Source organism: Phalacrocorax aristotelis, chromosome 27 (genome assembly GCF_949628215.1).
Source record: "Phalacrocorax aristotelis chromosome 27, bGulAri2.1, whole genome shotgun sequence".
NCBI classification, from domain to species: Eukaryota; Metazoa; Chordata; class Aves; order Suliformes; family Phalacrocoracidae; genus Phalacrocorax; species Phalacrocorax aristotelis.
Genome location: NC_134302.1, coordinates 1,545,693 through 1,568,445, shown reverse-complemented (window position 1 = coordinate 1,568,445; position 22,753 = coordinate 1,545,693). Strand labels below are relative to the sequence as shown.

Below are 22,753 nucleotides of genomic sequence, written 5' to 3'. Positions count from 1 at the left end.
CATCAGCATATCATTTCCATTTGTCAACAGAAACAGGGCTGTGATTCACATCTTTGCAATGGGAAACCAATGTTACTAACCATTTCAGAAGCTGAGATACTATTCATGAATACCTGAAAAGTAGATTTCCCATAGGATTTTTTTCCCTCCTGTCTGCATTTCAGTAACTTGAAATGGGCTCCTTATGTGTATATTTTTTTACCTCTGTTGGGATTTCTTTTAAGCAAACATTTTAAAACATTTTGTTCATCTGTTGAAACCTACTATTTCCTGACAGAAAACACCATATGACAAAATACAACTCCTATTTGAGAAGGCACATTAGTGAAATGTGCAGTGTTACCATATTTTTGATGTAACATCGAAGCACAATGTAATAATAATAATCTTTCAGATTAACACAAGCTTTAATTGAAATTAGAAAAGGAGAAACCTAAGCACGTATAATGCATTAGGATTCAAAAAGGTTGCTTCTAGATCACCACTTATAAGTCATCTAAGGTAGACACATCCCAACATCTAATTGTATTTCTATTTCAGTATTTTTTATAAAATTATTTCCACTTCATGTTTACTACTTATTTATCTTTGCTCTTATTGCTTAAACATATTTTACCGCTCCCTTGTCACCTACAAGAGAAGGACAGGAGAATAAAAGCTGTCGCTACAAAAACTTCCGTGACCTCTCAATTTACAAACATCCACGTCCTCAATTTTACACTTCATTGATGTTCCAGGTGGTGTTAACAGGCGCTTCTGATGGGTGCACAGCTATTGCACGGTTAGCTTTATTCCCTGACCTACACGTTTGCAACCGTGGCCCAACAAACTTCTAACACAGCCTAAGTACAAAAGAGCTTTTGTTGCCAGATCACAAGCACCAGTCATGACAAAAGGAGTCAGCTCTAATCCTGTCCAAGGAATCAGAGCGTTATGACAAATTTTCTGTACGGACCTGCAGCACCTTGCCCACTTGTGCAGAAAGTGGAAATTTTGCTTTTCTCTCCTTAGAACAAAATAAAATGGAGTGGTGGTTGACATCCATGTAACAACCTGGGAGACTGGGGTTAACCTGGGACGTAGGAGAGCTCCAAGGGTATCAGTGGGACGTGGGCAGGGTGCTCGTTGGGGACTCGGGGGAATGGCAAAAGTCACAGCGCACGGGTCTCCCACACACCAGGTGGGCACCTCAGCTCCTCCCAATGGGCTGGCTACGCTTCTTTCCCCTCTGTGGACTTTACTACGCTGCCAGACATTTAAGAGTTAAGCGATGCAATAAATCTTCATGCCAGTGGTGCGCTTCCCTAGCTACACAAAGCTCCAAAAATCTATCCAGAAATTAAATAAATTCAGCTAGAAATATACTAAACTTTGGATGATGTGATTTATCCATTTTATCAGTATCAAAACCCCATAGGCTGCGTTTTGTTTAATGGCAAGGTATTTAACGTTGGTTTGCATTTGCACTCTGTTATTAAGTCTAACTGAATAATTAGATATATTTTTTGCAAATAAAGAAACTGAGGCAAAGGGTTTACCCATCCAAGATACACATAAGGACTGTGAACGGGTTATTAACACAACTCTTACATACCAACGTGTTGTCATTCCTGCAGATTTTCACCTCACAAAGCATACTCCTGTATAAGAAATGTATTTGAGATACCATCCATGTGACTATTTCCTCTCCAGCAACAAATATAACATACCCTTTCTGCATCATGCATGATGCATTTTATTCAAATTAGCACATCATCATCATGCAAATTGGATCAATCTGAGCCATCCATCTGTCACTAAAATTTAGGGGTATATTCTCAACATCATGTGTAAGGAGTTATGCATGCAAATTCCTGCACATCAAAATGATTCAATGCCCAGAAGAATATTACGATACTAAGAATTATAGCCAACGTGGCACTCCTGTGTACATAATGTTCCACGCTTCCCAGGCATTTTGCTCGATGCCTGAGAAGTAGGAAAGAAGACACTGAACAGAGAAGCCAAATAAATGAAAAAATCACAAACGGGTTTTTTTTTCAGCGTCGAACTGTAACTGCCATGCCCACACCCAAAACTTGCTAAATCAGGTAATTAATACAAAGGGTAATAATATTTGTAATAGCAGGTCCAAAAACATCTGTTTTAGGCAATCAAGTTCTTGCTGTAGGCTGGTCTCTTAAAACATGCAAAAATTACCTCTGGCAACCGCCAAGCACAAGAACTCCTTTAGAATTCATAATGATCTAATGAACACCTTTCATCTGACTCAGAAATTTCTTTCAAGTCTACTCCAAGTCATGATTGTGCCTTTGTATGTTTGTTACTTTCTTGGACTCGTGAGCATTTTGTTTGGTTTCGTTTTGTTTCATTTCGTTTTGTTTTGGCTGGAGGAAATCTGTGACACTGAGAGGGTGGAATTAGTGTTTTCCTCTGTCCAAATCCTTGCTACGTTTTGTTCCTGAGGAAAATGGGATTCTGACTGCCTGACGGTCGATGGGATGGTTTCCCAGTTAGGAGACCAGGCTGAGAAGTTGTGGCGGAGAGAGGAAGGAGGAACTGGGAAATATCCACCTCCTAGTTTACGTGTGAGTGTTGTGTTCGCTGAAGGCAACAACAACCACCACAAACCCCAGCACCAGCCCCAGCCCTCCCCAAAGCCAATGATTTCTCAAAGGGAGGAGTTTTTAAAAAACTTTTACCTTTTCATTTCAGGCACTGCTGGAGCTCTATTTGCTAGAAGGCGTTGAAGAAATCTACAAACATGCAATTGTATCCCTTTGAGTTATTTCTATTACACCTTCAGTATACGCGCATCGGTGTTCTGAAATGTCTGTCACCTACGTGTTCCATACATTTTCTAATTTATGCTTCAAACACACTGCAGGTGAACACGTTTAGTTAAGAATTAAGTCATAGACAGAAGCATTGTTTTATTTCTTTGTACTGTAGATTTTTTAGGAATTTTTAAAATGTTTTGTTGCAAAGTCTCTTCTGATACGAGAGAACAGGTTTACTAAGCAATGTTAAAGGTAGAAAGCTCCCTTAGATTTTCTCAAAATGTAAACTGTTTTTCATTTTTGAAGCACCCATACCTGTAGCAAACAGCTGCTTCCTAGAGCGATGCACTAAAATGTGCTGCTTCAGAGCAAAAGGATTTCTAACAGTGGTTTACCAGTACTTGATTTTGCTGAAATCATCCATTTTCCAGGACAGCTAAGAGGGCTTGCATTTGTTCTCTTAAAAGTGCAGGCACACAGAATAATAAACAGAGAGAAGAGAAAAGTAATTGGGCAGAAACTTGCTTTTTAAGCTGCCGAAATACCCTGTGCTACTTTGGTTGTTTGTTGCCTGACCCGAGAGGGGAGCCTAGAGAGCAAGGGTTTGAAAAGCTGTTGCACCCCGGAGCTCTCTGATTAGCATACATCTCCCAAAACCAGCTGTCAGAAAGAGAAGGGGACACTGCTGATGAGTGATCCACATACTGGTTTAAATCCAGTTTTAATCATTCAGAGCTAAGCTGTGTTGTAAGGACGCCCTAATTTCAATTGTTTTGTATTCACTGGAAAGGAGAGGAAAAACCAACTGTAGAATTTGTTTGCTTTAATAATCAAGCATTGGCTGTTCACGTGTTTTGAATGTCCAGCTGGTGGCTCCACTGACTAAAGAGGGAGCCTGAGTTTCCAACAGAACTATTTAAATAGCGAAAGGTAACCTTTCTGAATTCCTTAGAGAAATCAAAGAGTCTGTCTTTCTGGTTATTTATTCAGAATGCAATTTTGTTGTTAGGATCTGACTATCTTCAGGTTGCAACAGCATAAAATGGCAAGACTAGTACATGAGTATTTTCTGCGTCCTACCACTATTATATTCTTATTTCACTTTATTATTTATTACTATTATATTAATAATAGTAATATTATTTCATGTGATAAATTGTTCGTCTTGAAAATTTATTAGCCTTAATTAGATACCTGATATCAGACAATTTACTTGCTGCTAGACATCATACATTCCTTTCCAAATAAAACAGAAACTTCAGTCGACTCCTTCACAGCTGCCTTTGCCATCCCTTGGAGTCTTGTTAAGTTTATTCAAGGTTTTTGGCTTCTAGACCACAAGGACTATGAAGTAAGTATGTTCCAGTTTAGTTAGGCATACATTGCAGTACAACGCTATGATCTATAAAATGACTTCAAAAAATCGGTGCTTAGCTAATAATGGTGATAAAACATTGGAAGCTTTTTTTGTAATCCTGCTTCAGCAGCACCTTCAGCAATACGTGATGATCTGCAATTTGGTTTTAATTACGTTGACAGGAAATGGATTAAGACAATGAAGAAGTCAACATTAATAATGCTTGACACATGAATTGCCAAAGCCATCTGTTCAGGTTGTTTTCAGCAGAGCAGTCGAGCGCTTTCTCAAAAGCAGTGGTTTGGGTACTTTAAATATTAAACTACCATCCTGGCAGCAAGATTTGAGGCAGAAGACCGCAAAAGTGACTTTTCAATCTAATTCATGTTCCTTCTGATGCTAAAGGTTGTTTGTTGCCTGTCACGATGTCAATATAACCTGTTTGCCTGGGAGAATAACTTGTATTTATAAAAGGTGATGTTTGCATATGGAGATTTGGTGATCCTAGAAAAGTGAGAATCACTCTTTTCAAAAGACTCCCTTTGTTCTGTACAGCTCTCTGAATTTTTTTTTCTGCAGATACTTCAGAATTTATATTTACCTGTCCTGTATCAAGTCCTTCATTAGTCATCATCTAAGTTTATTTAACAGACATTCACCCTTACTGAAGACACTTTTGAATAGTTTTGTGTGTGTGTCTATATATTTTAATAAACCTGATCTCTACCTTCTGCAGAACTCCCTGGCCCTGCTTGTTGAACCAGCTGCAATCAAACCTGTGTCGTGGCAAGACGTGAGAATTCTTCAGTCCCTCATGTGCCAAGGAGAGCATAGGCGAGCCCTCAGATACACACAGGTTATGAAGCTATCATTCTCAAGCTGTAGCGAAGTGCAGCTTTTCCTCACTGTGCTGTTGTCCAATAGGTAAAGAAATATATGCCACCATTTTGGCATCCAAATACTGTGAGAGGTGGAGAACAAACACTAGAAATCACAATCCCCTAAATTTCCTTTAAACTTTGAATACGACATTTGTGGGGCATCTTTTTGGTGATACTATTAATATGCCTTTATGTCTCAAAAAATGAATTACAGGTGCATGGTGGAGGCTTGAGGTCTGCTGCAGGAACACACCACTAAGTTAAAGGTGGAAGAGCTATTAAAAGACATGTATGACATCTGTCAGAGGATGGGACTAGTGGAAGACTTCCTGAAGCTGCCTTTCACAGATGCCAAACAAGTAAGTGTGGGCAAGAAAAAAATCTTATTCCCCTCTTTGCCAAGAGAAGAAGCAGTATCATCATATATGTTTTAAAATGTGTTATTTCTCATAGAAGTGTTTGGAGAAATTTTTACAGAATCATGAAATTCTTTTAGTCCAGCATCTGCAGCGTGCCAACTGTATGGCAGCACTACAGCTGAACCAGGCAATGAACGTTCATCTCATGCTAAGTGTAAAAGTTCTGCCAAGTGTGCCAGTTTCTCTCAGGGGTTACTAACCAGTTTTACCAGTACTCAGTAAGAATCCTGCTTTCTTTATCACACCATTCTTTGAAACACTTGGAATAAGCCTCTATACCTTACATTACAGCTGAACCTAAAAGTTGAACAAAAGACGTCACTACTCCAAAGCTACCCTTTGTAGTTGGAAATTCAATGTTACAGGCTGTTGTTGACTCCACTTCAAATTGTTTGTTTGTGTCTGAGGATTAAATAAGTATCTTTCCTGTCAGCTACTCTTGCCATTCAGTTATCCACAGACCTACATTATGTAGGGTTTGGATTATTGGATGTTGTTTGGGTCACTGTGGAATGAAGAGTGTGTTGTATGTCATCTCTTGTATCTCGCACGCAGCTCTGGGTGCCAATCCACAGGCAAAATTTGCATCATGGGTTGTTCTTTTTATTATTTCCTGAAGTTATAGCGCGAGGTCTGCAATTGCACAGCTTTCATTTTACCACTTTTAGGACAGAAATTCCTACCTAACTTCTGTATCTCAAAATAGCCAGGTCAAATTTTGCGTTATGTGAACTTCTGCTGTGGTTTTGTGATACATTTGCTGTTTTCCGGAACCATAGTTTTCCAGGGAAGCAAACTTATAGGGTGATTTTGGAAGGTTAGGGCCTGCATTTGAAAGCTTTAATCCAGGGTGAAGGTGTGTAGGTAGCTTTCTCTTCCTCATTTTAATACGCACTTCCTTTTGTCCAACGTAACCCGCCGTTGCCCTGGAGATTCAGTCACCTGGGGCAGTGGCGTTTCAGGAAAAACAAGGGAAAGGCTGCTGTTTTGTCAGCCATGTGAAACTTGTGGGTGCTGTCAAGTGTGTCAGAATGAGGTTCTGCAGAGTGCCGGCATGGTTTTAACTTAAAGTTGTAGGTTCTGTTATTATTCTAGTCTTGCTTCCACTTGGCTAAAAATTCCGGGTAAAGCTGGTGTGCGCTAATGGGCAGAACCTGCTGCTGTTCTGTGCAGTGGGTGTATTTTACTGCACCTGTAGAGGAAAGGTATTCACTAACTTGAAAGAGCACCGAGAGATCCGTGCAATGAACTTGAAATTAGTTAACTTCTTGCCTAGATTCTTGCCTAGATTCTTACCTAGATTCTTCAAGAATCTAGCTGACAGAGAGTTCTGTCACCTTGGGGTCCAGGTGCTTGAGTCACTGAGGACAGGGCAGAGCTCCCCTCCTGGCCTTCCCTGCACCAGGGTGGTAGGGCAGGGGGCAGAGCGTGGGCTGGGTACAGCTATGCCTTGCCCCTTGCTCCTGAGAAACGCTTCAGGGGCAGAGGAACAGGTCAGGGCCATTTGGGGCATTCCTGAGCAGCAGCCTTCAAGTAATTCATTTGTCCCACCTGCTCCTCCTGGCCAGGGAAGGGGATAGGTAGGTCTGGCATACTCTGGAGGGGATGCCTGGGGTCTCTGCAGATAGGGGGGTATCAGCTCTGCTCTCTTTCCTTCTCTTGCAGCCCTTCAGCTCTTGGAGAAAGACGCCGAACCCTCAGTCTTGTCCCTGGCAGCTCAGACCGTGCTGATCCTGAGATCTCCAAGGGAGCAGCCAACATCGGGATGGACCCTGTGGGCGCTGTGCTGATGGCTCTGCACAGCCAGGCAGCGGTGAAACTCTCTTCAAGAAAATTGATGTCTTTGCCTCAAGCTGGAACCACAAGCCCAAGGCCATGGTGTCCTTCACAGGGGAACCACCGTGAGCATGCTGAGCAGACAGCGTTCCTCTGGGCCTCTACCACTATGTGCGGGACAGCTCGCCCCTCGGCACACCCTGGCCCCATTATCGGTTTAGCATGTCACCCCTCTGTTAGGCTTTCCCTCAAAAGAAGGCCTATTTGTTCACCTCCCATGGAAGTCTTCTCTCTCTGGGCAGGCAGAGGGCAAAAGGGAAAAGGCAGAGCCTGAAAGAACAGGGATTGCCCTGAGAGCTGCCGGATGGCCGGGCTTTCCAGCAGCCCATGGCAGCACAGTACTCACTGAGCCAGGGTGTCCTTGCAAGAAAGGCCCGGCTGCCCTGCTGGGCTGCAAAGCCTGGAGGTTTCATCCTGGTGTGCAGACGTGGCCACCTCTGACATGCTCTGGCTGGTGTTGCTGAGCACGACGTCATGCGGTATGGAATATCCCTTTGGTCAGCTGGGGTCAGCTGTCCCAGCTGGGTCCCCTGCCAGCTTCTGGGGCACCCACAGCCTCCTCCCTGGCACAGCACCGTGAGGAGCAGAAAAGGCCTCGACACTGTGTCAGCGCTGCTCAGCGATAACTGAAACATCCCTGTGTTATCAACGCTGTTTTCAGCACAAATCCAAAGCACAGTCCCAGACCAGCTACGATCAAGGAAATCCACTCTGTCACAGCCCAGAGCAGCACACCCGGCCAGCTGCTGGGATGGGGACTACAGCTGCCCGCATGCCACTGGCGGTGGAGGACTACACCCCCCCGGCAAGCCCCAGGGCAGGGAGTACAGCTCCCAGCACGCTGTGGAGTACGGCCCCACCAGCCGGGGGCCAGCCGGCCCTGCTGCTGGCCCAGGAGGCATCAGCCGATGCGATGCGGGGGCTGGCCCCGCACCTCCTCACCCTCCTGCCACCCATCCTGCCTGGGGCAGGAGCGCCCAGGGCAGCACCACCGATGACTTCAGAAAAATATATTCCAACAAGCTGGAGAACGGTGACAGAGGTTTGTCAAGTTGTCAGTTGTTTGCTTTTTAAAGGGAGGAGCTGGAAGTAACTGGAAGATGCTCCGATCTAGCAAGTCCGTCCAAACTCCCCACCAGATGTGGAGGAAGAGGCCAAGATGGCCGGTGCCCGAGAGAAGAGGCTTCCTCCTGCTGAGGCAGCCCGAGAGGCATAATGAGTTTTATCTGTTCTCAGGCACAAGCGACTTCCAGACAAAAGGCTTCAAGGACCTTGAATCTGACGATTGAATAGGCAACATAGCTAAATTGCCTCCATCCTGGCTATGTCTGACTGGGGCCATGGATGCCTCCGGAAGGCTTCTGCCCCTGCGCTGGGGCATCAGACGTGGTGAGGCACAGCAGCGGCTTGGCATCTCACCCAGCCTTTCGTTCTGCTTGCAGCCCAGCTAGTCCCTACCCAGCCCTGCTGGCGCATCAATGTTCGGGACCAAGGGAAAGAGCTTTCCTGGCCAGGACAAAGGGAGAGGTGGGTGCAGAGGTGCTTTGTAGGGCAGTGCTGGGAGCTGCAAAGGAGGAATGAGTGTGCCTGACGCCCCCTGCCCATCAGGAGACCCTGCTGCTCCTCAGGGGTGGCAGTGCCCAAGGAGAGGCCGCTGGCTGCCTGCTGCCGGCCCTGGGAGGCCCTGGGACACACAGAAAGGCACGGGGAGCTCCCTGGGTGCCATGAGATGGCACCACAATCCTGCATGGTAAAAAGGAAATGGTATATTTCAATGTGGGCAAAGTCAGGTCTCCACAGACTCAGGGCTTTTCAGGAAAAAGTAGCCCCCAGGGGACTGACTGACTGACCCAACCTCCTTTAGCACTGTTAAGCCTGCCTGGGCTCTGGAAACATCGCTGCCACCACCTGCATGGAGTCCCCGTGGAGGCCGGGCAAGGTGCGGGTGCCCAAGAGCAGCAGCTCGGGCTTCCCTCCCTCCTATGTGTAACCTGCTTTCTGGCCCCTATAGCATGCGTTATGCCAGCTCAGGTGTGTGGAGAGGAGCTTTTGGAGGTGTCCCCATCTCACCTCATCTCCACCCCTCCTTTCTAACCAGGACGTGTTGAATAAATGGCTCGGGAGCCCAGGCACAGCTTTGGCACAGTCAGCCTATGCACCTGGAAGGCTGCCCCCCATAACTTCCCTCTCCCCCGGCACGGGTCCTGCCTGGGGTTTCGGTGTCCCCACGGCACACGGTGGTGCCTGCACAGCTCTGGGTACCCCTGGACAACGCTGGCCTGGGCACCCCGCAGTGCCCGGGCTGTGCGAGCCTCCAGATGCTTCCCCCTTTCAGGTCTGCTCCCCTGGGTGCCCAGCACTACTCTTCCTCCTCCTCCCTCCTCTCTCCCCAGCGATAATCCCCTCCCCAGCAGGGATGTGCAGCCCTCTTTCCTGCACTGGCCTTTCCCTGCCCCACCAACACTCACCCACTGCCCAGTGCAGCTTTCACAGCCGCCAAGAAGAGACCCACAGTGTCAGACGCAGTGGTTTGCAGATGGAGCTTTATGGAACAGAAGGAAGCACTGGTGTTAGCGGCCTGGCTGGCCGGCACTGGTGCTTGTCATGCTGGAGGAGGCTCTTGCTGGACCCCTCTCTCGGGATATTCTGTGCCCGAGAAGCTCTCATGGGACTATGCCAACGTGGACTGCATCGGCTTCCCCAGAGCTGCGAGTGGAATACAAAGCTCTGTAGTCTTGTATGCACAGATTGGGGCAGAGCAACACTACAAGGCTAGACAGGATACGTGTGGTGGGATCTGCTGCTGCCCGGAGAGAGCAGCCCCCATGGTCCCTGTAATGCAATCCCAGCCTGCTGCTCTCCACGCCACGAGGGCTGCCAGGAAGACACCCTCTTTTCCCAGGGGTGGCGGGGAGTCGAAGGGAGGGAGGGAGGGAGGGAGGGTGCTGCCGGGCAGGGGCAAACACGGGGCATGTTTGGAGATCCTTAGCTGGGGGAATCCTCCTGGGGAAAGGCTCCTACCGCAGCAAGGACAAAGCCTCACATCTCAACCTGCCTCTCCCCTCTCCCAGTCACCCCCACGGTCCCATTCAACCCCACAGACTGCTCAGGGCCAGCTGTGCTTGGGGCTGCAGAGAGGCACCTGGCATCGAGGACTGACCCGTGCCGTTCCCATGGCATGAGATAGGAAAGGACGCTGTCCGTGTCCAGCCCCGTCGCGCCGGGACTTCCTTCCCCCGCCCACAGCTGGGTCACCAGCCTGGCCCAGCTGGCCCGGGTCTGCCCCAAACCTGGCTCACACTCACCTTTTCAGAGCTGAGGACTCCCAAAGGCAAAGCCTCCACTTGTGCTCTGGGCTCTCCTCAGGATCCACGGAGGGCTCTTCTCTGCCCTCTCCCCACCACTCTGCAGTGCCACAAATGCAGGAGGCCTGCACAGAGAGAGAGGGGTGAGCACAGGAGATGTTGCTGGGCAGCAGGGAAGGCGCCTCAAGCTGTGACGGCCCCACACAAGGACAGTCAGCCCCCACGCTCCTCGGGTTTGTGGACCGTCCCACCTTGGCTCCCTGGCAGGAAAGCAATGCTTGTTTCCTAATTGTTTTTCCCTGCCTGCGGTACCTGGGCCTCCACTGGTCTCGCTCTTCCTGCCAAGGCTTCTTGGGTGCCACTTTTGGCCCTTGCCTTCTGCTGGTACTTCTTGTGCAGGGAGGCCCAGAGCTTGCATCCTTCCTCCTCTGTGCACACGCGGGACTGTGCCTGCAGGACCACGGCAATGCCATAGCAGGCAGGGCTGGTGCAATTTTAGCTCTCCCCCTCCCTCCTGCCCCTTCTTCTCAGCATCTCCGTCAGCCCCGGTTTCCTCACAGCCCTCTCAGGCCTGACTGCAGAGCCTTTTTGCCATGACCCCTGAGACAAGTGACCATGGGACTGAAAGCGACCCAGATGCCTGCTATCCCAAAGAAGCCTGGCAGTGCCATCGTCATCAGAAACACCGCCAATCAAGCCTTGGGGTGTTTCTGGAGATGACACAAGTGAAGGCTGCCTTCTAAGTGGACAGAACAACCCGCGGCCTCTCGAGAAAGCCGTGGGAGAAGTGCTTCAGCCTTCAGCTGAGCACACGGTAGGGGGTCTTGCAAGACGTGACATCCATATAACATTGCTTTTCTACAGGCGGCTATGACGCCGTCCCTCCAGGAGCTCACGTACCGGTCGTGCCCTCCTCTTCCCTGGCCTAGCAGGGGGTGCAGGCTGGAGTCCAGCTTCCCGCAGCTGTTGGCTGCTGCGTTCCTCTTTCCGCGAGCGATGCCACCGCAGCACTGCGAGCTCGCTGCAGAAACACAGTAGGAGGAGGTGGTGTGAGCGCGGGCAGACTGCTCTCCAGCCGGGGCTCCCAAGCTGGGCGCCCACCGCAGCCGCTGAAGGCGGCTCTGCCGAGAGGCGGGTGCCAGGAAAAGCGCCTCTCTGCCCTGGTGCTTCGGGGGGCAGGAGGAAGGGCACTGCAGGAGAGGAAGCACTGCCCGCCTCTGGAGAGATTTACCACTTGAGCTTGTCCTGCAGATCCACCTCCTCGTCCCACTGCCCGCTGCGCTTGCGCTCAACCTGCCCCAGGATGCACGTCACCACCTCCTGCAGGGACCGGTGTGTCCGTGGGGACAAGCTCCTGCAACAGCAAGGACAAAGTTTCTCTGACCCTCCTGCCTCTTCCCGCACCCAGACCCACACATACATGGCCCCATTCGGCCCCACAGCCCCTTTGAGGCAGGAGGAGTTTTAAGCCCTGCTTTGCTCCCTGCTGTCGGGCTCTAGCCCAGCTCATTCCCATGGCTGGAGAAATCTCTGGGCACGCTCTGCGGCCCCTTGGCTCTCAGGGGTTGGCTTCCCTGACCCACCGCCGGTGGCTCACCACCACCACCCCTCTGCCCCAGGCCCTGGCTGGAGCTGGTGCACTCTTACCGCTTAGGGGGAACAGTATCATCCTCGTGGACTGTGGGTGGACCTTCGCTATCCCCTTCCCACTCCTGCATCGTCATCAGCTCCAGGAGGTCGAGGCTGGACTCCTCCGTCTCTGTGCTCGTCAGGTCGCTGGCTGATAATTTGTCAGAGGAACTGGATTCCTGCACAGGAAGAGACTCTCATGCAACGGCCCCGCACCCGGAGGGTGCTGCTTCCCAGCGTGCAAACCCCCAGACCACTTCTGGCAGGGACCCTAGTGCGATGGGGAAAACCAGGAGCAGGACCTCAGCACGCCCTTGGGGTGATGCCTGCTTGTCACCAGGGTTTCACTACAACCCCCTGGCACCCCTCTTGCTCAGGAAAGGCAGCCGTCACCCGCCCAGCTCCGCTGCAGCAACGCTGCTATGACGGCTGGGGTGCTGGAGGTACCGTGCAATCTCAGCCCCACCTGGAGGAGAAAGTGCTCTTTCTCGGCACAAATTCAAAATACCTGGCTCCTCTGTGTCTCCTTTTCTCGCTCAGCTTTCGCCTCGGGCGTCTCCTTTTGTCTCTTGGCCTTCAATTCAGTTGCTGGTGGGGTTTGCCCTCGACTTGTTTTTGCCTTCGCCAGCTCCTTTTTCTTCTTTTCCTCTTCACCCAAGAATTTCCTGATGTGTTTTGGAAGCCTCTCCTTGCTCTGCAAGTGGTTATTCTGCAGGGCGACCAAAATGCAACAGCAGGCAGTGTTAGTCTGCCCTGCAGAGGGCTGAGCTCTTCTCATTCCCGCCCTCCCTTTTGCCCCTTCTCTTCTGCCTATCTATCCACATTGGTTTGCTCCCGGGCTTCTGCAGGCTCCACCCAAGAGCCCGTCTCCAGTAAGAGGGAGCTAAGTGACTCCTGGGAGAATCGGCAGGCATGGAGCGAGGCCTCTCTACAGCCCGCTACGACACACTCACTGCAGCAGCCTGTGTCAGGTACCTTTTCTCTGCTCTCAATCGTTCTGGCAATGAAGTCGACTGTTCTGGGTTGAACCAGAGGAATTACTTTCTCTTTCGCCTCTATTTCCTTCAAGGAGCTCCCCTGGATGGGCGGCAGCTGCCTGCAAAGACACAACAGGGTGCGTTGGCAGGAGCGCAGGAGGAGCTGCTTCTGCGTCTTGTGCTTCCGAGTGGCGCACCTGCTTCTGCAGCAGCATGCACTCTGCTTGCCGCCTTGTGATCAAGTGCGCAGAGACAGAGAAGACCCCCCAGGCTGTCAGGCTCAGATGTGCCCAACAGCCCCGCTGTAACTCAGGATGCCCAGGTCTAGGCCCTCTCTTGCTGGACCAATGAGAGGAACAGTGTCCTATGCCCGGAGATACCGCTCCGCCCTCCGGGTCAGCGCACTGAAGTCTGCTCAGTGGTCCAAATCCAGAGTGCTCACGGGCTGGACAGGCAGGTTGGGTGCTGGGGATGCAGCGTCAAAAAGGGGGAGGACACGACCCCATGTGAAAAGCAATCGTGCCACTGAGCTCTCCTGGGCCCTTCCCTTTTGCAAGGCCATAAGCCTGGTGTTAGCATAGAAGAGGCTTCTGGTTAATCAGAGGAATCCTCTGCAGAACCTAACTGCCGAACACTATTCTCAGCCAACAGAAAGGTCGGGGTCATTTCCATCTGAAGGGAAAGCCACACAGGCCTTCCGCTCCTGGAGTGAGCATTTGCAGTTAGTTCCTCAACAGATCTGCACGCCAGGAGCAAGGAAAGAAACGATGCTGCCAGCAGCGTCCCAAGGAGCTACGAGAGGCTTGCCATGCACCAAGAAACCATGAGTTAGTGGAACGTGGGATAACCACGCGTTGAGGTCATCTAGCCTCTGTGTCCAGGAGAAACGCCTCGCTCCCAGAGAGGTGGGAGCACGGGGTCACCCTCATCGCGTTGTGCAAGTGTCTCACCTGGCACGAGGCTCACTCCTCTCAGTTTTGTGACTCTGCTCTGACTTCACAGTCACTGCAGGTAACCACTGTGGGGAAAGCCTTGCTCGGTGGAGGAGGCGCTTCTCAGCAAGAGCCTCTAGAGAGAGGAAATGAGATGATTCTTCAGAACATCAACCTGGTGTTGGTCGGGGAACTGGGTGCCTCTCGTGTCCCAGTTGCAACGAGAGCAACGTGCAGGTCTGCTCAGGCCTGTGGTAACACTGCTGAAGGTGGTCCTTTTCACCCCTTTGGATGAAAGCTGTGTTTCCTGGGACAGCAGCAGGGTCAGAGCTTTGCACCGTTTGCAGCACAGGCTGGGGAGCGGAGGCCTCCGGGAAGGGGCCCGTCAGCAGTCCCAGTGGCCGTTTGTGGGGCAGGGCTGTCCTGAGGCCTTGTTCCACCATGGGTCACTGGAGTTTTACCGTCATGGGTACAGAGAGTCACAGGAGGTGCCTCTCCCTCTTCCAGGCATCCTGGGTAGCCTCCGCCCTAATCCCCTGCAGACACGGAGGAAGGAAAACCTACAGCCCCCTGCCAGCAACCCACTGGTCCCTTACCTTTCTTTCCAGTGCCTTCACCTTTTCCCCAGCCCTGCTCTGGGGTGGCCTTCACGGGTGCGCTCAGCTCCACTTTTGCTGTTGGCATTTTAGGCACGGTCTCAAGCTTGTACCTGGAAAGAGGAAGAAAGCACCGGGCTGAAGAAAGGACACCGCGTGGTTTCCCACGACAGCCCAACCACGAGGACCATAGCAGGAACTCCAGTGCCTGGAGGGGCAGGCAACGCCCCGTCGGCCCGTGCCAGTGTTTCCATCCTCCCTCTGAGAATGGTCGTCTTCCCACAAAACACCCTTGCTGCTTCTGGGGAAAATGAGACCTCTCCTACTCCTAGTGCACGTGGCAAGCAGACTAATCTCTAGATTGCGAATCTTGTCCTCCACGTTTCTTGTAGAGCCTCACAGATTCCTGCTCTTAAGGAGTCACCTCCCTCCCCTCAGTCGTCGAAGGCACTGCACAGCAATGTTGGTACCAGACAGAGCTCTGCAGAATCCCACCAGACACAAGCTCCCGTTTGGACCCCTCTGCCCCTTGGCCCCAAGCAGAAGGCACTCTCATGCATGGGAATGAGAAAGAGCTGGAGAAGCCTGCTGGAAAATGTTGCCTAAATGCCTCTCTTGGGCCACAGTAGGACAGAGGCATAAAGCGTTGTCACTGTCCCGTCTTCCTCCAAATGAAGTCAAGCTGAACGAGAGCAAGCAGGGAGCTCCCTGCCAACGAGGCCTCTGAAACACTCCCTCCTCAATGCCATCACGAGTACAGTTCTCAGTGCCCGGCAAGGCAGGCGTCCCAAGCACGAGGTGAGAAGCTGCTCGCCTGCTCCGCCAAGGGCTGCAGGAGCAAACATACCGTGGTAGGACGATAACACGTCCAGAAGAGGTCTGGGCAGCAGCGGTGTCATGGCGTGAGATGACCGAGTCCCTCACCTCCGACATCTGCAACGAGGACGGAGACAGATGGCGGGAGATGGGGCCGCTGGGAAGGGCTGGCTGCTCAGCCCACCTTAGGCCAACGCAAGCACAGGGCCAGAGCAGGCAAAGGGCTCTGGCCTCTGCAAGCCTTGCTCTGCCTGTGCCTCTGCTCCCTACCCCGAAGAGTGGGGCGAGCGGCACTCCCCACCCACCATCAGCGCTGGCCTTTTGCCACACAGTGAGGCCCCTCTGGGGGTATCTCTTGCAAAGCCAGACCATTGCACGCAAGGGAAGCGCTCCACAGAGAGCGTGCTGTACTGTGCGCCGCGAGGAGCCCAAGGGGCTGAACAAGGCGTGGCAGGGCGGGAGAAAGCAGCCCCCCAGTCCCCAGGACACATTCCAGAAGAACCAGGGGTGGCCCTGGGAAAATTAAAATCCTACCTCAAGAAGAGCCTGGAACATCTGCCCAGTCCCATTCAGCCTTCTCAAAAAGTCTCTGTAAAATCTCATTTTTACGTCTTTTCCCTCTATGATCAGCATGCCCACATCGCTCCAAATGAGGGCAACGTTCTTGCTCTTCTCTAGGCAGGCACGGAGAAGAAAGATGGTCCTTTCCATGCAAAGCTGCACCGTGCCCTCAGAGACAGCGTTGTCGGACGCTATCCGAGCGTACGGCAGCTGCTCAAAATGTTGATGACCTGAAAAACAAGAGAAGAGGAACACACCAGCTTGCAGAGCTGCCAGGCAGGCTGCCGTCAAAGGTCTGCAGCTTCCAGGCCCTCAGGCAATACATTGCTGCTGAGTTGCCTAGCTGGGACAGCGCTCCGAGGAGAAGCTCGCATCGTCCCTTCCTGTTCCAAGTGGAAAGTGAGGTGCAGGACGGACAGCTCTGGTTTCTGCGATACAGGCGGCTCTGGCTTCTCCAATACAGACAGGGGAAGGGAGAGTCTTAGGTGCTTGGCAGGAAGAAGAGCCATGACGCAGGACAAGGTGAGGAGACAGGTGACAGGCCTCACGGCAAGCTGGAGGCTGCCAGGCCATTGGAGCCGTGCCCACATTCGGTGCTCTCTTGGACATCAGAGAAATGCACCCCAGGCACAGACCCAAGCTCTCGGTGCCCCCCAGGCTCCTACGACAACTGCTGCAATGGCAGCAGTGACTGGAAAGCACAGGCATCGTGGTCGCTGGGTTTTGGAACAACCCCTCTTTCTGCCCTGGGTTTCCCCTGCTTTCCCCCCTTTCAGTCTGTCTGCTTACCAGGAATGTCTACGCAGCCGTATCGGAGGTCATGATCCCGCGCCAGAGTGTTTGCAAGATGAAACACGGGTCTCTCCACAACCACCAGGCCCTTCTCCTTGCTGGCTACTCACTGTCTGACAACCACAAAAGTCCCAAGTCCAGGAATGCGGACAGCCTGAAACAGGTGACATGGCGGATCAGAAGAAGTCTTGGAGGGACAGAGGGATGACTTGTCAGAGAATGGGGATGGTGCTTAGCGCCCTGCCCAGGCCTAGGCACAAAGGAGCGAGACGGGCTCTTTGGAAACCCTGGGAGAGGACAAACTGCATCTGCACTTTTCCCTCTCACTCCCCTTCACCTTCACCTTCACGAAGAACCCAATAGTGCAGGAAAAGCTGACAGCCATCCTTTGGCTCAAGAAGACGAAAGGCGGGGCGGGGAATTCCCACACTTGGAATAAACCCTGAAGTCTCCCAGGTTTTGTCATGCAACTCTGACCATGGGGACTCCAGAAGCCCCAGAAGCCTAGCGCTTTTTCTGACCCTAGGCCTGGACCTTATTGCACAGCTGAATAGGCAGAGGTGTCGGTGCGTGGCACATCTGCGCATCGCAGCATCACGCTGGGGCATCGTTTCTGCTTTCAAGGAAGGGCAAGAAAAATTGCACTCCAAGGCAAAGGGCTGTCAGGACTTCATCGGCCTTCATCAGGATGTGAGGGGAGGAGAAGGAGGTAAGCCCCACCTGGTGGAGAGCCAGCTGTTGGCTGAGGTACCATGAGGAGCTGGCCCAAATCTTAGCAAACTCTGGAAAAACAAGGGGAAGATATGTCATGCTCTGAAGCAGCAACCTCAAAACCATTCAGCCCGCTCCTGTCCAGGGACCGAAGCAGTTTGAGCACAGGCATTTCAGATGGCCTCTCTAGAGCCCGGCAAGAACCAAAGGACACCTCAGCCTGCCTCCAAGACGGCTCCTTTCCTTTCAGGCGCAGCTCTCCAGGCTGTGACCCGCTTCCATGGGAAACCAGCAGCGCATTGCCACGTCAGCGAGGGCAGGGTGCTGTGCTCCACAGAACCTCAGAGGCTCAGGGCTGGCCCTGGTGGCTCCCCAGCAGGGGCCAGTTTCCCTGTGTCGCACCTCCAAACAGACCAACTCCACACGGCCCACGAGCACCTTCAGCTCTCCCATTCACACACGAGCTCAGGGTGGCACCACCCACCACCCGGCAAGGAGCAGCCCTTTGGGGCCACGGATTTCTGCCCGGGGTGCCCCAGGAAGGCAGGGGCCACGTCAGGAAGAGAACCAGGAGCTGCTGGATCAGCCCCCCAGCCCTTAGGCATGGTCAGGCTGGTCCCTCCTTGCAGTCACCAGCCTGAGCAGACACCCCCACAGCCCTCGGGCTTTCCACGCCTGTTTTCAGAGATGGCCTTGACCCGGCAACGCTTACGCAATTGGGTCCGAAGGCCTTACCAGAACTCTTGAGCTTCTTAATCGTTGGACACAAGTGAAGCCACAAGAAGCGGTCGTCTGCCATCTTAGTTCCACCCTTGCTCCAGGTCAACAACTGCAGCAGGTGGCTGGCCAGTGGCGTTCTTGCTTCCTGCAAAAAGCCTCCTCCTCTCTGCTCTCCTCCTCCTCGTGTGCCCTTCACCAGCCCCAGTGCTGTGGCACTGCCTCTCTCCGCCTTCTCCTCCTTGCTGCAGAGCAGCTCCTCCGGAGCAGCGCGGTGGCAAGAGCAGCTCCCAGCACCTGGAGTCACCTCTGCCTCGCCGGGGTGTGTGGGGTGGATGCTGGTCACGACCCGGGAAAAGGGGGCTGTCCCATTGTGACCCCAGAACATGTCACAGAGGGGCTGCACACAGCCCACCCCCTCCCCACCCGCCCAGGCCCTGCCAGGGGGCTTTGCAGTGGGCAGGGGCTCCAGGGGGCTGCCCCCACCTCACTGTCTCCTGACCAGGAGGGGGTTTCCCACGCTGGGGCTCACCCCCGCCATCTCCCCACATGGCGACACTGGGCTGTAAGTGCTTAGGGGCTTCCTTCTGCCCTTCCCTGCTTCTTCCTGCCTCTCTCACCCAACATGTCTGGAGCGGGGGGCAGCGGGCTCCCCCGACTGGCAGAGGTTTGGCAGGCGATGGCTGTTCACATCTCTTTTGGAGCTGGTGGGAACCGTCTCCAACCGGCCCCAGCAGCACCTGTGCTGCTCCCACGCAGGTCCCACTGCAGCTCCCGCTGCTCACCCCTTGCCATCCACGCCCAGGGCAGAGCACCCTTGCCCCCCCCAAACGCGTGTTTAAGGACCCTTGGGACATGCATCCGTCACAAACGCTGCCTTTAGCATCCTCACAGTGGAAATGAACTGCACCCCTGTGCCCTCAGAGCAGACCACAGGGCTTCCTCCTAGCAGTGGGGCACGGGTATTGCGGAAATCCCAGCACATTCCCCGCCAAGTACAAGCAGCGTAGGTCGCTCCTTGACCGTCGGGGCATCCCACCACCCCACCAGGCCTTGCCGGAGTGGCATTACCTGTGTGTTACAGCATCCAGGAATGGCCAAGAGCTGTGACAAACCTAGGTGCTAAGGCAGAACCTGGCTCTGCCCAATTTACTTAAAAAAGAATGATAACTCTTTATTTTTAGATCCATTCCGAGTCTCCTGGAGAGACTGCGCCAGTGGCAAGAATGCAGTCGGCAGGGTTGGTAAGGAGGAGGAATACATTACGCTGGGAGAGCTCACGGGTCTGGGACTTTGGCCTTTTCTTTGATAGCCATATCAGCCCATTTATTAAAACCCGGGTTCTTCTTTGCATCATCATTGTTCTTACTGCAAACAAGTTCAAAGCTAGAAACCTAGAAGTAGCTCTGGCTGTACAACACTTAGTAGTGCAGCGTGTAACCTCGAGGGCACCTGATCTCTCCAGTGGAGGCGAAGTCCCAGGTGGCTGAGCAGGTGCTAGGGCAGGACTCTGAGCCTGGCTTGTGATGCCACTTGTAGCTGAGTGGCTTTGAAGGCAGGAGTGGAACAGGAGCCCAGCATGTGCAGGCACCTGTGATGTCCCAGGCGGCCAAGTAGCTGCTAGGGCAGGATGAGGCGATTTAACTCTCCAGGAAACATTAGGTAATCACAGGGTCAGGACGCCAGGCGGGAACTATCACTGCTCATCTGACTTGGGAATTCTTAAGGTTATTCTTAAGAATGAGGATCCAGAATGCGCAGTCACTCACCAAAGCAGCTGAGGGGTCTCCACCTCAAGGAGTTGCCTTAGGTGGCATCCCGACGTAACGGGAGAGCCCCTGACTGCAGGAACCACTGCTCCAAGGAGGACCGACTTCATCGGCCCCCCGGCAGGACTCCGCTATATCCTAATCGAATCTGACCTGTGGTCATAGATGGTCATGGCTGTTCCCTGTTGCCGAGGGCTCTGTCTGTCGGCAACTGTGCACGTGACAGCGGTCACAGCAAGGCAGCAAGGGTGCCAAAGTAAGGGTGCGAACAGCAGCAGTGGCTGCTCTGCTCCAGCGGTCGGAAAGCCCCGGCCTCATCATCAGGGATGGGGCATCTCCCACTTCTCTGAGCAACGTGTGCCAGTGGCTCACCACCCTCATTATAAAAAAATTTCTTCCTTATATCTAGTCTAAATCTACCCTCTTTTAGTTTAAAACCGTTACCCCTTGTCCTATTACCACAGGCCCTACTAAAAAAAGTCTGTCCCCGTCTTTCGTATTAGCCCCCTTTAAGTACGGAAAGGCTGCAACAAGGTCTTCCCGCAGCCTTCTCTTCTCCAGGCTGAGCAACCCCAGCTGCCTCGGCCTGGCCTCACAGCAGAGGGGCTCCAGCCCTCGGACCATTTTTGTGCCCTCCTCTGGACCCGCTCCAACAGGTCCACGTCCTTCTTGTGCTGAGGACCCCAGAGCTGGACGCAGCGCTGCAGGGGGGGTCTTTTGAGGTCTCTCACTTGAAACAAAGATTTCATCATGCAAACTTTCACCATCTTTCTGAAACCGCGGCAAAAAGGAATCAACATATAAAAGGTGTCCATCAGCTGCCATTACAGGATTATTGAGGCTTTTAAACATGACGTTGTGGGAAATGCATCATACATTCAGAAAGACAGGGGGAAGAGGAGGCAGATAGAGAAGGGCACTGATAACTAAGCCAGCTATTAGCTGCATTATCTGACAGGTGTTTGTTCTTACGCAGCTGGGTGTTATTTAGTCCTGACTCAGTGATCCCAAAATGCTTTAGAGGCACCTCAGGGAGTCAAGCTCCCTGCTGTTAAAGTGACAGTGACTCAGTAAATGGGTTCCTTATGTACATGCCAGCATACTCTGCACCTGCCTGCATGATTACACCACAACTCTGTCAAAAAAATTAGAAGAGCTCCTATTAGAACAGAAAAGAATCATCTGCAATTCTTACCCCTGAGTTCCTTTATAACTACGGAGGCCCCATCTTAAAAATATTACTTAAATCAAGATCCTTTTATTACAGAGGTGTTAGGCTTAAAGGCTTTTATGTTTATATCTGTACAATAAGTGAAAGATATAAATAATCCAAGTAACCAAAACCACTCATCGCTAATTAGCTTAACCAGTTTCACCAGTGGCTAAAAAGCATGCTGGAATCTTTCACAGTACTAAAAAAAACCCACAACCCACAGCAACACAATGAAGAACGACGACTGAATGTAATGCAGAAGTCTCTGTGAAAGGTAACAAAGCACTTAACTCTGATCTATTATGTGATTTTCCAGGTAGATTCAGGGTCTTCACATACTGCATCCATAGTGGGAAGGAGACCAAATCATAGCTACAGAAATAATATCTGCTTATAATTCAAATTAAAGAACATTACGTAGTTCCAAGGCAATATGACATTACCCTCCCCAATAATAGACGAGTTCACATTTATCACTCCACCTCCAGTCCATATTGAAGGAAACAAACAAAAAAACCTGAGTTCCTCAAAATTATGGCAGACTTAAATCTAAAATTGATGTTGACTTCACGAGTAATTGTTCCCGTTTAATTTCTTATACAATTTAAAGTGATATTTTACGATATATGCCTCCCACATGAAACTCATGCCAGCAAACATTCCCCATCACTTCCACAAAAAGTAGGTGGGGTGGGGAAGAGTGGGATTAAGAGACCTCTGATTCCTCTGATGGATGCTGGAACCCAGGCCCACAGCATCCAATGAACAGGCTACCTGGCAGCTTGGCCATTTGGTGTATCACCTCCCCTTGCATACTTCAAACACCTCAGCTAACCCACAGACCAAAGCTGGCATCAGTTTTAATTGTCACAGATTTAATCTCTCAGAGGAAAGAAAAGTATAATATAAATAAAGCCTCACATATAGGCAAGACACTACAGACATAAGCAAGGCTGTACACTATAGGTTTCATTTACAGAACAAACTGGGAGAAAACACTTGACAAAGTGTAGGGGAATAGACAGAGATCGGCGACCGGAAGATCACGGGATGTGATGGAAAGATAGACTCCTCCCCATAGGAGTTGCAGGAACAGGAAGCTCAAGAGCTATATAAGCGTGTGACGCAGCTAAATAAACGGAGATTTTGTATCCATCATATTGATGTCTGTGCATCACTGTCCCCAGGGTGGGTAGAGCCCTGTGTCCCAGAGATATGTGGCCCAAGATAAGTTCTCCTGTAGAAGCGTACAGCTACAAGTGGTGACCCTGACGTGATCGGCGGGGCGGCATGGCAAGTTCGCCGGGGGGAAAATATAGCTTGGGGCACGCAGGGGCGGGACGGGGAACCGCAGGTCGGCGGGCGCGCCATGGATTCAGTCGTAAAGGTACTGAAGGGATTGGGGAAGGAATATGGTACTTCGATATCGAAGGCGCCTACCTCAAAGGCCATCCAATGGATG

General features: G+C 51.6%; 1 protein-coding gene and 1 long non-coding RNA gene across 2 annotated transcripts in view; one reads left to right on the top strand and one right to left on the bottom strand.

Annotated features, from left to right (window-relative positions):
* Window positions 1-2,477: 2,477 nt before the first annotated feature.
* LOC142048799 (uncharacterized) lies at window positions 2,478-5,625 on the top strand. The gene is made up of 6 exons (XR_012657536.1): window positions 2,478-2,588; window positions 2,716-2,772; window positions 3,985-4,131; window positions 4,874-4,993; window positions 5,233-5,377; window positions 5,472-5,625. It is a non-coding gene; the product is annotated as an uncharacterized LOC142048799 (long non-coding RNA).
* Window positions 5,626-12,675: 7,050 nt separating this feature from the next.
* LOC142048798 (uncharacterized) overlaps window positions 12,676-22,753 on the bottom strand; it is a 412,363-nt gene continuing 402,285 nt past the window's right edge. Inside the window, exons 3-6 of the mRNA XM_075075998.1 lie at window positions 14,713-14,825; window positions 14,135-14,252; window positions 13,183-13,303; window positions 12,676-12,916 (exon numbers count right to left, since the gene is read on the bottom strand). Coding sequence (XP_074932099.1) covers window positions 12,707-12,916; window positions 13,183-13,303; window positions 14,135-14,252; window positions 14,713-14,825 — 562 coding nt within the window. The 3' untranslated portion in view covers window positions 12,676-12,706. The remainder of the gene's footprint in view (window positions 12,917-13,182; window positions 13,304-14,134; window positions 14,253-14,712; window positions 14,826-22,753) is intronic.